Source organism: Aythya fuligula, chromosome 1 (assembly GCF_009819795.1).
Source record: "Aythya fuligula isolate bAytFul2 chromosome 1, bAytFul2.pri, whole genome shotgun sequence".
Lineage (NCBI taxonomy): Eukaryota > Metazoa > Chordata > Aves > Anseriformes > Anatidae > Aythya > Aythya fuligula.
The window spans coordinates 114861568-114873802 of record NC_045559.1 but is presented as its reverse complement, the minus strand read 5'-3'; the positions used below and the strand labels follow the sequence as shown (position 1 = coordinate 114873802).

General features: G+C 41.0%; 1 protein-coding gene across 1 annotated transcript in view; it reads right to left on the bottom strand.

Moving 5' to 3' along the window:
• Positions 1-900: 900 nt before the first annotated feature.
• UMODL1 (uromodulin like 1) overlaps positions 901-12235 on the bottom strand; it is a 44993-nt gene continuing 33658 nt past the window's right edge. The window contains exons 16-21 of the mRNA XM_032180834.1: positions 11630-11772; positions 10529-10765; positions 9598-9757; positions 6618-6702; positions 4188-4392; positions 901-2548 (exon numbers count right to left, since the gene is read on the bottom strand). Coding sequence (XP_032036725.1) covers positions 4205-4392; positions 6618-6702; positions 9598-9757; positions 10529-10765; positions 11630-11772 — 813 coding nt within the window. The 3' untranslated portion in view covers positions 901-2548; positions 4188-4204. The remainder of the gene's footprint in view (positions 2549-4187; positions 4393-6617; positions 6703-9597; positions 9758-10528; positions 10766-11629; positions 11773-12235) is intronic.

Here is a 12235-nt window from a genome sequence, read left to right as displayed (position 1 = left end):
AAGCTAACTCTTCAGATTTTATTTCTACACATTTTTAATTGTCTCAAATAATTTTCTAGAGCCAGTTCTTCCTTACCAGAGCAAAAGGCAGCAGCAGACTGGAAAGGGGAGAGGGTCAGTGCTGCTCCTCCAAAAGAGTTCTCCTTGGTTGCAGAACTACATATGTGGTAAAAGTGCCCAGGCACTGGTGTGGGGAATTGCCCACAGTGTCTAAAATGAGTCCTCCAAAGATATCAAACCTGGTCAGACCAGCAGATGGAGTGAAATAAGTAGGGACAGAGCTACTGCACTTCATATGTAATACCTCAACCAAACAGCCTGTTCTGTGCCTCAGCATGAAAAGGAGACACGGTGCCGAGAAAATAGTGACTGCTAGCCACTGAAAGATAGCAGACAGGAAAAAAAAAAATTAAAAAAAAAGATGAATAAAGAAAATGGGTGGCACCTGTGTGACACTTTTGTGACAGAGATGAGAAAACAAACATTTGGAGCAAGTGCTGATGCTTTTCCCTGCTTTTCACTCTTGGCTCAAGATGAGTTCACCAACATCCTCAGGGACACTAGTTTCAGACTGGATCACCACAGTACTAGATTTCTATTATTGGGTTGGGAATGGTGAATACTCTTTTGTTTGTCTTCACCACAAACCATAAAACTGAAAATATGTTTGTCCCTTGCAATGGTGAAGAAAGAGACTTTCAGTAAGCATAAGCGTACATGTTTGGTCCTTGGTATTTGCGGACCAATGGTGTTTGGATAAGGTCGTGTGTTGCATTGTGAGTGATGTTTGAACATTATGCTAATACTTTAACAGTTCTTCAGAAGCTGCCACATTTACACAATACATGTCTTAATGCCCATGGCTAATTCGTGAGAGAAAAAAATAACAGTACAAAAATCAACAATTAGATATGAGAGTGCTTTTATTAAGACACAAAGACAAAGCTATTCAGATAGTCACAATATCAGTTTCTGCTGAGCATGTAAGGTATCAAACAGAAGCTTTTGCTTTGCATTTCAATCTGAAGACTAGTGCTCAGCTTTTGTAAATAGCATTGCTCCACTGAAATCAATAGGCAAATCTCTAGTCCTGTCACTTTCAGGCATTTTACAATTGTAAGTATTGCAAACTAGAAAAATACGTTTAGCAAAATAAATTATTCTTTCATTGTGTGCAGAAGGTAAATGTATATTTGAGAGCAAACAGCAAAAGTGAGGAGACTCATACATAATAAAAAGTTAATGGTTGCACTCATCAAACCTTAAAATTGCAGAGTTAAACTGCAGTTTCATTAATAAGTTGTAGCCAAGTGATTTTATTTATTTGTTTATTTTTATACCAGGATCTGGGAACTGATATTTCAGCAAAGAAAAGACAATGAAATTAACTTACAGGTTTTCAAGGTAAAACCTCCAAGATCAGCCACTCTTACATTTTACAAAACATAGGCCAAATCTTTACCTGGTTATCTTAGTACCTAGCAGCAATTGGACTAAGGAGACAGAAAAGCAGATTTCCAATGCTTTCCAGCTTGCTGTTTCCAACCCCAGGAAGGAGTCCTGCAAGAGCTGCTCACTGTGTGGAGATTTTTGTTCCGGTTTATCCAGCTGAACAGATTGTTGTGGTATCCAATGGAGCACGGAAACTAAACCTTTGCTGCTGCAGTAGTGGTAGGGTCTTGCAACCAGATGAGATACGGCTCAAATTTATATCTACTGTATTGCAATTGGAGTGCTCCCACTTCAGTAGGCAGCACACGCTGTACCTCAACTGCACAATCACTCTTCTCTAATTAAACAGATATAAGTAGGTGCCAATTGAGTTATCTGGAAAAACATGAATTGCCAGACTCAAATTTATTTATTTTTTTCCCACCAAACCCTTATCAATTAAAGAATTTACAATCAAATCTCAAAACTCATGCTGAAGAACATACTGAGCAGGCTAAGCCACAGATTCATGATGCCTTTTTCTTTATTTTGTGGCAAATCAACTACTTGTTCTTCAGCTTCTGTATACTTAAGGCGTTGCACAATTAGGTCTTCAACATTGCTGCAGCTCAAGGTTTCAACCTCACCTTAAGTAAATAGTGAACAACAAAGTAAAAATGAGATCTCTCAAAGAGTTTGCTGATTTACTTCCTGGAATATTTATAGAAACACAAATCTGTGAGTAGTAACGACACAAGTGATGCCAAGAGGGGAAAAATGGCACAGTGGGACAGCAAATCTTGGAACTTTAGTAGAGAACTGTGAAGTCCCTCCTTTTCCCCTTGTATTTTTTTTTCCATGGAGAAACTGCCAAGGAAATTGATTTCAACCTGGAGCTGCAGTCACAAATAGTTCTTTGGACATTAGGGAAAAGCCAATTTGCTAACAACAACAACAACAAAAAGTAGGGATACAGAAGCCTTTTACTTGTGACATTAATTTGGAAGAGCCAGTGTTGCAACCAGTTGTAACTACCATCATGAAGAGTAATGAAAGCCAAATGCTGAGTAAAGACAAGCTTCAATTCTCTGTGAAGAGACACATAGCCAGTTTCCAACTAGGAAAAAAAATAAATTGCAATTAAGAAATGTAATGAACTACCTTACAAAGACAGTGAGGTGCGTAGGGAAGGAGAGATGAGTTGTTCTGGTATCTAAAAGGAGCTATAACTTGAGATTCCAACATGCAGATTATATATAAACATTATAAGCATGAAGATATCCTTTATGCTACAACCTCATTGTGTAACTCCTTAATTGCCATTAATATCAAGTATTGCAATCACTCATGACCAAGAGTGCAGAATGATAAGTAACAACAAGCCAGTCTTCTCTCTGTAGAGAGACTCAGAGGCTTTATGTATAGGTTTTAATTTAATGGACCTAGATATGCCCTTTGAGCTGGGCTATGGCTCCCTAGTGGGACCTGTATCGCTGAAGGCTGCAACAAGATGCCCCGGGTGCTTTCCCTTCAGGCTTCGAACTGACAGCCCTGCCCAGGTTTCAGGAAGCAATCAGAGCATCATCCTCACCTACAGAGGTCTCACAGAAGCTGCCCACAAATGACTCCAGAAGGTGATCTTTGTAGTATAAGACATGGGGAAATAGGCTATTCAAGAATTTGCAAATAGGCAGCTGTGATACTGGCTTCCCTGTCCTTTCTCTGTCATGTTCTTAAGAGTCACTGCACCCAGTGAAACGAACTGTTATCTGCAAATACCATCATGATGAGCCTGTGAATTAATGAATTTGCTGCAGGCATGGCAGCTGTGTCGTGATGTGTGAGGCCTCCATCAGGAAAGAGTTACTCGCCACCTGTGGCAACACTGTCAAATAAGCCCTTGCCCAGGAACAAAATGAGATCAGATCCGCAGTAAACATCCTTGAGTTGTGAAGCAATGTTAGGTATTATTTTCCAGGAAGCCAGCTTTCTAACCTCTTTTTCCTGTTCTTAAAGGCACAAAGATACAAACTGTGGTGAGCAGCTAGATATTACACAAGAAAGAAAGGAAAAAAAAGAAAAAGAAAAAAAAGGAAAAAAAATGAGAAAAAAAAAGTGCTGAATCCTACAGCATTCTGGAAAAGTGTTAAATTTTTAAATTGCAGAGGCAGAACTTGTTGTAGTGGTTAACTACTCAGAAAAGTCTTTTCAGACTCTCTGCAGGCACTTGCAAGCACCACTTGTACATTAGCAACAGTTGCCGTTGTTTATGTGTAATATTCCACCTTTTTTTTTTTTTGAAAAACAGCTCCTCCAATAAATAAAATGAAACCCAAGCTTTTGAAGAAAGGGATAACTTCTAAAGCAAATTATCTTCTGAAGCAGACTTATAAAGAGAGTGGCAAAGTATTCCTCCTTTATTATACTAATCCATGATCCAAAACTCAAAGCAACATACTTTTTGTGGATATGGTTATCTATATGGTTCTTCAAAAGTTGCCAGTCATTTACTAGGACTGAGACTAAAGCCATGAAGGAAGATGAGGAAGATAAAATTATCCTCCTCCTCCATGTTCTGCAGCATCTGAAAACAGGCAAGAATAATAGGAACTTCATATTGTTATGATTTTCACCCACAACTAAATGGACAGGAGATTCAAATAACCTTAAGTAGAGGATGCTCATCTGCCATATTTAACCATTTCAGGAAGAGCTAAAGAGCTAAATAAAGTAATTTTCCATGATTCAGTACTTACTGGTAACTTGGAAATCACTAATTGTAGAACACTTGGTAGCTGAAGTTGTCAGACTTGATTCTGAAGTTGTATCTTCCCATCTTTCGCTGGTACTGGAAAATGACAAGGCTCACAACTCCCACCACAAAGCCAAACACAGCAATAGCAATAAGGATGATGTAGCCAACTCCCATCCCAGACTCCTTCTCTGTGTTTGAATCAGATGCTAAAAAAAAAGAAAGAGGTTAAAAACAGAAGCTTTGAAACTCTTATTTATTATTTTTTTCCAGAGCTAAAAAGACAGTCAAGGAGTATAATCTTGCCTACAGATTAACCAATATGTGTGCTAAAGCCCAGAGCTATGATACAGCATTTTGGGGAAGGTACTTCTCATGAAAAGGCCTATGAGCCACAGTCCTTCATTCATCTGTGATTGTTAAAAACTCATGATTTGCATTTATCTCATGGGTAAACCTTCTTTAAACACAAAACATTTAGGGAAGAATTCTTTGTGTGTTCTGAGTCTCTAGGCTCCCATTCCAGTAAGTAGAGATCTGGCCAGGGCAGCCACTGGAGCCACACTGAAGTCACCATGGGCTTCTTACACCTCTATTTCTGTTTACACATACACTCTTGCACACTTCTAATTCATTCTTGTGAGCGTTCGATGTACCTGCAAAAGCATCTCTTTGCATACGTTTACAGGACAGCACTCATATAGCCAACCACCTGTGCAGTACCTGAGTTGCACAGAAGACAGGTAACGATGCATATATGCCAGTAATTAGAAACAAGATTTTTGGCCAAACGGCCCTGTCAGCAGCCATGGAGGCACATGATAGCAGAGCCCTAGCTACATAATGTCCAGGGATCATTCCAAGACAGGCCAAGGGAGTGTTGCACAATATATTTGTGCCTATTTTGAATTTTGGTATCAAACAAAGGAATTAAAAAAGAAGATGCACAGTCAAAATGATAAGTCCGTAGCCCAACACAGATAGGACAGGACTTCCTGAATGTAATGTATCAGTGGCCTTTCCTATAGTATGTGGCAAGCAGTATAGGTAGAGCCATTAGGACTTCTTCATGTTTTACTGCAGCAGCTTACCTGACATAGCAATTCACATTGTCTCCTTCAACACAGATCTGGGTATCACTGCCTATGTCTAGCCTCACACTTAAAATGCAATACAAATATCCAAACTGGAAAGAAAAAAAAAGACTACATCTTGTAGCACCACACGGCTACAGCTTTGCTGTACTGCTGTCCTGCCACCCAAACAAAGCTCCCCTCACCAGACTTTCTTTTGTGTGATGGCCATTCTTCAGCATTAGAAATGCATCAGGGTCTCCAGTGCAAATGGGAGTGAGATCTACTTGTTGCAAATGCTGTACAAAGAAAGCTGTATTCATCTCTAAGTTTTTTAAAAAAAGAATTAAACCAGAAATGAACACTGAAGGCCTATTCTAACAGACTAATACTAACACATGAGGGAAGAAAAGTAAAATAAGCTGAGTCAGAGCCTGTTTCAAGTTCCAAAAGAACATTGTGGCCATTACAGTAGAGGGAAAAAAAATATCCCAGATCCATTATCAATCCATCACTAACCTATCTCCACAGACAGAAAAGCTTAAGTGACTGGCGGAACAGGCAACCAGCAAGAGGAAAGAGGGTGACTTCTGTCTATTGACAGTAGCCATGTGTTAAAACTGTGATGTTGCTGTGTGCAAATACTCTCAATTAGTGTTTTATGTTAACACAATATGAATGCAAAGGGCTGGAGGAAGCCAAATGAATGAAAATGTTAGCGGCAGCAGTTGTACTTGAACATATCACTCGGGGTAAGTGCAGAAGGGGCAGAAACGTAACAAATTAGACCTTGCTTGTACACAGAGCTGATGTTCGCTCTCTATTAACCTGTACTGCACCGCTCTGCCAGATTAACCAAGGTGCTGTGTATCAGCTAGGCTCTGCCACATTCTCTCACAGTAATAATGAAATCAATACCAGGGAGTCTGAGGAAACATGGCAATGCAATCTCTAATCTCGTCTGAATTGGGGCTTCAAATCTCAAAATAACCATGGTCTAAGAGCGGTGTAAGGTAAACCAGAAAAACTGATTGCAATCTAAGAGATGAAAGCAGCTTTTGCACTTTACAATTGTAATTACTGCTTGATTTTGTGGCTGTTGCACTTGCTATCCTGTGCAAATAGCTACACTTTTTTCCTCTCCCTTTCATCCCCCTTCACAACCTGACAGTCACTTCATCAAGGAGGGCACACGCTTTTCCACACTGTCACATGGCTTCAGTGAGAACTCCTCCTCCTTGGAAAAATACACAGAGAGTTTTGTTTCAACAGCCATTCAGATTCCTGTGCAAATGATAAAGAATCTTAATATTGGTGTTTACTCAGTGTCCAATTTTTGCAGGCATCTATTTGTAACTCACCCGCAGATTTACACAGAGGTCCCCAGGATGTTCTGTGGGTAGCGATGATTTCACCGGTTTTCAGGGATCGAGCCGCGTGGCATCTCTGCAACAACCAAGTCAGACTCCAACAAGTCACATGGCTGACTAATTAATGATACAAAGCCTTCAGATGAGTATGGGAAAGCCCAGTGCTGTTCTGACCCACTGAGGTTTTTGTTTCTTAATGTTATGTATTAGTTTCACTGAAATGAGCTCCCAGATGAAAGTTCAAAAGAAATGGCATTAGGGAAACATCAATCTAAGATCTCTATTTAGAAACACTAGAAAACACTGCTGTGAACAGACATTTCACATAGACAACCTCTTTCTTTTCATTAACTCTCCATTTGTTTTGGAGAAAGCTTAAAGGTTGGATTAGATGATCTTTGAGGTCTTTTCCAACCTAAATCACCCTGTGGTTATGAGAGAATAAATTTCTCACTATTTCTATATGCCAGGGTTTTGCAAACATTTTTGCTTGGATGCTTCTACTGCCCATGGCAGGCACGACAGATCCTACAACCAGCACCAGGATCAGCAGTGGCAACATTCACCCCCTGCCAAGTTGTGTCCTTTGAAAACAACACACAGCTCTTCAGAAATATGTGCACTACTCATCTGGGAACTACTGGTTTGTAGCTGCAACTTTGGCCTGCCCTTGAATAGATTTCCCAGTACTTGTCCACGTAATGTTTTAATCTCTACCTAAGATACTGAATACTCAAACTTTTCTTATGGGATGAATTTTGTTGTCGTGGTTTAACCCGACCGGCAGCTAAACACCACGCAGCCGTTCGCTCACCCTCCCCCCTCCCTCTCTGGGACGGGGGAGAGAAATGGAAAGTGAAGCCCGTGAGTTGAGATAAAGACAGTTTAATAAGACAGGAAAAAAAAATAACAAAATAATAATAACAATAATAATAATGATGATACAATGGTGATAATACGAAAGTAATAATAGTATGTACAAACAAGTGATGCACAATGCTATTGCTCACCACCCGCTGACCGATGCCCAGCCTAACCCCGAGCAGTCCGGCGCCCTCCCCCCGGCTAGCCACCCCTATATATTGTTTAGCATGACGTCAGATGGTATGGAATACCCCTTTGGCTAGTTTGGGTCACCTGTCCTGGGTCTGTCCCCTCCCAGCTCTTACTGCACCCCCCAGCCTGCCCGTTGGCAGGACAGAGCAAAGGCTGAGATGTCCTTGGCTTAGTATAAGCACTGCTCTGCAACAATTAAAGCATCGGGGTGTTATCAGCACTCTTCTCATTCTAAGCCAAAACACAGCATTCCACCAGCTACTAGGAAGAAAATTAATTCTGTGCTAACTGAAACCAGGACATTTGTGCAGGAGAAAGAACTATATATTTCCTCCTTTTTTTTTTTTTTTTTTTTTTTTTTTTTACAATTCTATATGAATAATATAGAATATAGGAAGCAAGAGGGCTTCACTGATTAACCCTGCTGTGCCTTGTTTACTGCAGATGTCAACCTTCATCAGACCTCTAGGCCTCATCTTGGGCAACAATTACCCTGTCACTGACCCCTGTAATGCAGCTCATAGCCAGGCCTTCAGTTAGCTGAATTCCTAAACTCTAATCCATGCAGCTACAGCCTGCCCTAACAGCAAACGTGGTAGCTCCTAGAAAAGCATTTGGTTGATTCCTTGCAGCAGCAACAGCAGTTCACACAAACCATGTCTAGCCCATCCCTCTTATTCCCCTGCCTCGCACCTACCAGTGTGTCTCTCCTCAGCTGTGCAGGACACTGCTTGAGCAGCCACACCATGAACCTAGGGAGGGATCCACCTCCTCCATGGGGGCATAGCATGGGGATTGCTCGTGCACTGATTTTTAACACACAAAATCAGCTCTGAAACCTGGGGCCATCTTTCCATCTGTCAGTCGTGTGTCCTGTTCCTACCTTTTTTATTATTATTATTACTATTTTTTAATCTGGAGGAAGCTTTGTACTTTGAGAAAGGAAACAAGCATTTTCTGCTGGCTACTTTGAACCTTTTAGGAAGAGACTGGCTACTTTATAATGAGCTTAAACTGAGTTATTTAGAGCTAAAGGAAAGTGTTAAACAATGGAGAAGCAGCAAGCTGTTAATGAAAACATCCTTGACAGAAAAAAAAAAAAAAATCACAGGAAGGCTGACAGAAGGAGGGGAGAATTCCTGTGCATAAGCTATAAAGAAAAAAAAATCAGTAAAAACTGATTTATTATTATTTTAATTTATTGCCATGGTAGCAACACATTTTTAGATTAAGCAGTGTGTATCACTTACTTAGAAATAAAAGAAACAACAAAAAAAAAATGCTTTGGAGCACAGTAGGAAGACAACTAGGAACTGAAGTTTTTATGAGAACAGTGCTTGGTTTCCTACTTCAAAAGCAACAGGGTTTTAAAAAGCCTTGTTAAACTCTATTGGATTCACAGCCCTGGAAACTTAATGCCATGGTGCTTCCTCCCTGGCACCTAAACTCTAACCTGGAGGAGCAAATCTCTAGGGGATAGATAAAGGATAGAAAGGATAGAAAGACATCCTAAATAAGTTTGGTCAGACTTTCCCACTGAAACTGGCAGTAAGGGTGATAGTTTTTTTCTGTGGCATGTCCATCTGAGGTGGAACATTTCTAACAGCCTTTCTCACTGTAACTTCTGTTCATCACCTTCTGGTCACCCCTAGGCAGAGGTGAAGGGTTCAGTCCTCACGTCCCACAACTTTCTGACACCCGTTTCTGTGCATGCTCCATGATTTTCACTACAAGAATGAGGAACAGGAAGAAAGGGGGATGCTTCCATATGGCTATGGTCCTTTCCCACTCCTCCCTGCTCTCAGGAGGGGATGAAGGAGCTATTTGAAACCCTGTTTGGAAACATGACTCCTTCAGTTCCACAAACGGACTGCACGGCAAAGGAGAGAGAAACAGCACATAGCAAAACCCTTACCGTCCTGCAGGTGCTTCCTGGTGTCTCCATACAAATACGAATTTTGCAGTGTAAGTAAACTACAGAATTGTTGACAAAGGAAAAAATTTTCAGCTTAAACTGTGCTTTGCTTGAATTCCCATTCTCTAGCAGTGTGGTGAACGTATTTGGGATAGGACAGCTGAAAAGGAGGAGAAAAAACACAAATATCAGGTAGGGCTATAGAAGACATGTTATAGCACTTAACTCAGTTTGTAAGACTCCTTTAAAAAGCCACAGCCACACACTCCAGAGTTTGCAAAAAACGTCCACTTTGCAGAGTTGCAAAAGGGAAAGAGTGATAGAAAGAAGGATTTGAATTTGGCTTCACCAAACAAAAAGTGAAACTAACAATATATTAAAAGGAATAGCTTTTGTTACTGAGTAAAAGGACCATCCTGTATTTTAAGGTGAAGGATGAGCATAGGGGACATGGCATGAGGGTAAAATCAGGGATCCAGACAGGAACAAGCCTCTTTTACCAGAAACTGCATTAATACTGTCTGTGAGTCACAACACACAGGAATCAACCAACTTACACCTTCAGTGAAAGAGTTACATAAGCTCTTGGTAATATCCAAATCACGGAGATATGGGTGAAACGCCCATATGTCAAAAGTTCTTTCCCTATTGCCCATGAAAACCACCTATTTCTTTTGGTCAAATGTACAACGCCTTTACAAAACTATGGGGAAGACAACCAAACTCAAACAGCTACCACATTCCACTTTGAAAACATTTTCTTTTCGTGCCTACCTTCCTGGTTCAAAGAAGGTGTGGCCAGTCAAAATGGTAAGGGACAGTGTATATGAATGACAAAAACACTCAAAAAAGGCATTTAAAATATAACACATCCGTAGTCAGTACCATTCAATGTAGGGCACATGATACTTGCAAGTGGTGTTTGCTATACCTGTTGTTGATAAAAGTAAATGAGAGGGGATCCACTGAATTATTAGTCGGAGTCGCCCAGCAGTCAGTGAGGACCACCTTCAGCTTGCTGTCTGCTCTCTGGATCCCCACTTCAATCAGTATATCATCACTGGCAGAGACACTGAAGTTTTTTGGTATTGGGGAGTTTCCAATAAACAACTGCATTTCTGTTCTGAAGTGCCCAGATCCATGTAAATCCTCAAAAATGGTGTAAACTCTGAAACAGGGAGTAACCACTTTTAAAGATCACAAGTTGGAGTGTTTCTGTAAGTCATAAAATGGTGCCTGTTTCTCCACCTGTTGCACATGTAAGTAGTGAAAGACGCCCAAGATGCTAGGGCAGTGTTCAAGAGAAAAAAAGTGAAAATGTATTGAGTTCTCAGATGGGATGGTAGGAAGCATGGAAATGAAAAAGGGAGAAAACAGATGGCATAATGTCTTGGCAACACAAATTGAGCAGGTAGAAATATTTGAGTGCACCTGAAGGAGAACAAGACTATGAGATGCCTTAAAGTTCAAATAAGGAGAGTAAAAGCTTAGTGCTGAAGACAAGAGACAAGAAATTTAAGGAAAAGGAACAAACCTGAACAGTAAGTATGAGAAAATTAGGAGTTAAAACTTGTCATCCTCAGCAGCAAACCTAGCACCCACATAGCAGTCTCTATGCCTGCCTCATCTGAAATGAGACATCATTGTTATGTTTCAAAAGCAGGTATATACTGCAATAATACTCTTATTGCTACATGTGGTTGCCCAGGAAGGCAAAGAGCAGGAATCCTGCCTCCCAAGGCTGCACCAGTAGCTCCCAAAGCTTTGTTTTCACCCATGGTTTAGCTGGGCAATGGCCAAGCTTGGTGGCCATTGGACACGTTGCCACTTTAGATGGAGTATGGTGGAAGCACATAGCAGGGATCACCTGAGAACAGGACACTTAGGAAGGCAGACTGTTCAGCACAGCAAGTACTGCCAGTGGATCCAGCTACGACCCCTTTCTTAAAGGGGGGAAAGATGGGAGATCTCTCCCATGCAGCAGCACTGCGTCATGCACCAGCATTTCAAAGCAGAGGGAGATATTCCTTACCCCTCTGCAGTGTATCCAGAGGAAGTCAAGAGATTGTTCTGAAACACACAGTGAATGGGACTGGCAACTTTTAGGTGGTGGATCACTCCCTGAGCAGAAGCGTCATTCCGGAGTATGGTTTTCACTGTGGTATTACTTTCATTCTGGAACACAGAAAGAAGAAAGCACAACTTTGTGAACACCACTGTTTCTACAGGTACATCAGAGCTACAGGCTTAGCAGCTTCAAGGACTTTGGAATTCTCCATTCTTCAAACAGATTAAACTTCCAGCATCTTTGTTGTTGTAGAGCTAAGCAATGATAATCCATCAGCCTTCCTCCTTTTCCTCAAATTGAAATGATCACTGATCCACAAGGGATTTTGTATACTTTGGCATGTTCTGAGTTTGGTTTGGGATCCATAGAAGCAGCCATCAATTTTTGTCCCCATTACTGGGAACAACTGGGGTGTTCTCTAAATATGATGCTCAGATTGCTCTTAATAAAAGAGAAGCTTCTGAGACAGCTGCAGGGGGAACCCGGACAGGTATGGGAAATGGGTCTCAGTTGGGAGAGACACTAGAACCTTCCTGCCTGACCCCAAAGATGCCTTTCTCTTTCTTGCTT